Source organism: Nestor notabilis, unplaced genomic scaffold (assembly GCF_000696875.1).
Source record: "Nestor notabilis isolate BGI_N333 unplaced genomic scaffold, ASM69687v1 scaffold23740, whole genome shotgun sequence".
Classification (NCBI taxonomy): Eukaryota; Metazoa; Chordata; class Aves; order Psittaciformes; family Psittacidae; genus Nestor; species Nestor notabilis.
In genome coordinates, this window is record NW_009910014.1 from 1 (window position 1) to 2,419 (window position 2,419).

The 2,419-nt window shown below is 57.8% G+C and overlaps 1 protein-coding gene across 1 annotated transcript; it reads right to left on the reverse strand.

The window, feature by feature from the left end:
• Positions 1–1,484: 1,484 nt before the first annotated feature.
• LOC104413103 (exostosin-1c-like) lies at positions 1,485–2,314 on the reverse strand (the record flags this gene model as incomplete). The annotated part of the gene is made up of 1 exon (XM_010024020.1): positions 1,485–2,314. A coding segment is annotated over one exon (830 nt), but the record flags the coding sequence as incomplete, so codon positions are not given.
• Between the last annotated feature and the right edge of the window lie 105 nt (positions 2,315–2,419).

Consider the following 2,419-nt stretch of genomic DNA (forward strand, 5'->3'; position numbering starts at 1 on the left):
CCCTGCGCGGCTCTGGCCAGGCACGGTGCCACCGAGGACCCAGCAGCTCCGGAGAGCTCTTCCCAACCTGCTGCGATTGCTTTAAACCTGCAGCGCTGCTACAAGCCACCCTTTATCCAGGCACAGAACTGGTTTGTTTGAGGCAGCCCCCCCACGGACAAGGAGGGGGATGGGACTCCCAGCGAGCCCTTCCTCCGCTACCCACCGCGGCTTCCCCAGGCAAACAAGGACATCCCCACGGGGTTGTTGGGGTCTCACTTTGTCTGTCTCCATCACCAGCCTGCCCAGCTTTGGGGACATCTCATCCCGGTTCAGGAGGGCATAAATCCCTGTGTGAGGCTGGGCAGAGCAGGCCCTGCACAACGGAGATGCTGACAGCTTTTTGCCGGGGTGTCCCATGGACACCAGCAGGATGGTGGAGACGTGGGGTCAGGCACAAGCACACTGCCCTGTGCCACCTGTTCCCCATCTATCTGCTGCCTAAAGCTGTCCTGGGAGAGGTGTAAATCTCCCTGTACTTCAAACAGCATTAGCGGATTACTTGGGCTGGGCAGAAGGGGATTTCCCAGCCCACCACCCCTGGGCATGCTGCGGGGCTGACCTTGGGCTCCCCATCCTGTGATGCCCGAGCTGCCCCAAAGCCCCAGCTAATCCCAGCACTGGGAGCACCCCGGCTCCACTTTTACCTCCTGGCACCTCCTAAGACGCTTTGAGGATGATGCCCAACATGGCCTCTCCCCATCTGCTCTCTGTCCGGGTGGCTGCAGGATGTCCCCAGGCAGCGGGACAGGGACCTGCCTGTCACCGTTGGGATGGGATCTGTGTTTACCAGCCCTGGACTGGGCAGTTGGTGGTGCGTCCCAAGCAGCAGGACAGGGAGGCAAGGAGCTGGTGTGTGTCCCTGCAGCACAGAGCTCCCCAAACTCCCAAAGCTTTGCCCCCCCAATTCTCCTGCCAAGGTTCATTGCAGACTGCTACCACCAATCCATCCGTGAGGAGGGACACAGGGGTCCCCCCACCCCTCCATATCTGGGTGAGCTCAGGGCTGCTCACACTGGGATACCCAAGGACCCACCAGTTTTGCAGGACTTTTAGTGGAACCAGTGGTGGGGGATGTTTCAGGCTCATCTCCAAGAGAAACGTTTATGTTACGGGAGGGTGGAAGGGGGGAGAAGAAAAGCATCATTCATCAGTGTTAGGAAAAGGGAAATCGTATTAGAGGTGGCTGCAGTGACTGCAGATAAGAGCTGCTCTCGCCAGATTAATCAAACTTTAATACAGAACAGGAAAGCCCTGAACAATCAGCACCTCACTCCCCACTATGAAACCCTCATTATTTCAGGAGAGCCCAAAACTTTCCTCTCTCCCCACATCTGGCCATCCAGCCACCACAGACAGGCACGGCTGCACCCAGCAGAGAGGCAGGCACATCTGTGAGGTGTCCTCCTCACCAGATCCCCTTTCCCACCCCACCTCGGACTCACTTTTCATAGTTGACGTTATCCTTGTCGCAGCGCGTGTCCTTGTGCCTCTCCCAGTCCTTGCCGTGCTTGCAGGTGGTGAGTGAGATGATGTCCTTCCCGTTGTGGATGTGGTGCAGCGCGTTCCTGGTGCCGGAGCCGATGCCAGTCAGGTACCGCTTCCCCTTGAACACCAGCAAGTATTTCTTTTTTGGGGGGACCAAGTCCTGATACAACCACCCCCTCTCCCCGCCACGCTGCGGGTGGTCCTTGGGGAAGAGAGGGATGGAGATGTCAAAGCCAGGCCTGAAGCTCTCCGTGTAGAAGCTGGCTTTGGCCAGGATGGCCTGGCCGATGTCAAAGCCCAGGTCCTCGGTGTAATTGGGCCAGGTGCCTGAGTAGAGGTTGAAGATGAGGTGGTTGCGGCCACTGTTCCACAGTGGAAAGCCACGGATTTTCTCGTCAACATTATGGACGTATTGACCCGAGAGATGGTCGCGGTCCAGCGTGTCGATGCTGAGGATGAAGAGGCAGGCTTCCTCGGGGTTTGGGGTGTAGTAGCGAGAGCGCTCAATGGAGGTGAGGATCTTGCTGTAACTCTCTGAGACGGGCTGGTCTCTGTGCCGGGGGTAGGTGAACACTCTGAAGCCGTGCTTCTCACATCTGGAGAAGTCAAAGCAGGTTTCCATCCGGCATCTGCTGTTCTTGTAGATGCTCAACTGTGCCGCCCGCCGCTCCCGGGGTGACGGCACCGAGGGATCCCCATCGCTCTGGAGCTCCTCGGGGTCCGCAAAGCTTTTGAGGAGGGACCGATCTGTCCAGTGGGGCCAATTCCTCTGGGCTTCAGCTTTCCTCTTGGAAAAGAAAGCGAAACGGTGCAGCTGGTCTCCTCCAAAGAAGAAAAGCAGGAGCCAAGAGGCGAGCAAAGTTAGGAAAATGTATTTCTTCCTGGTCTGCAT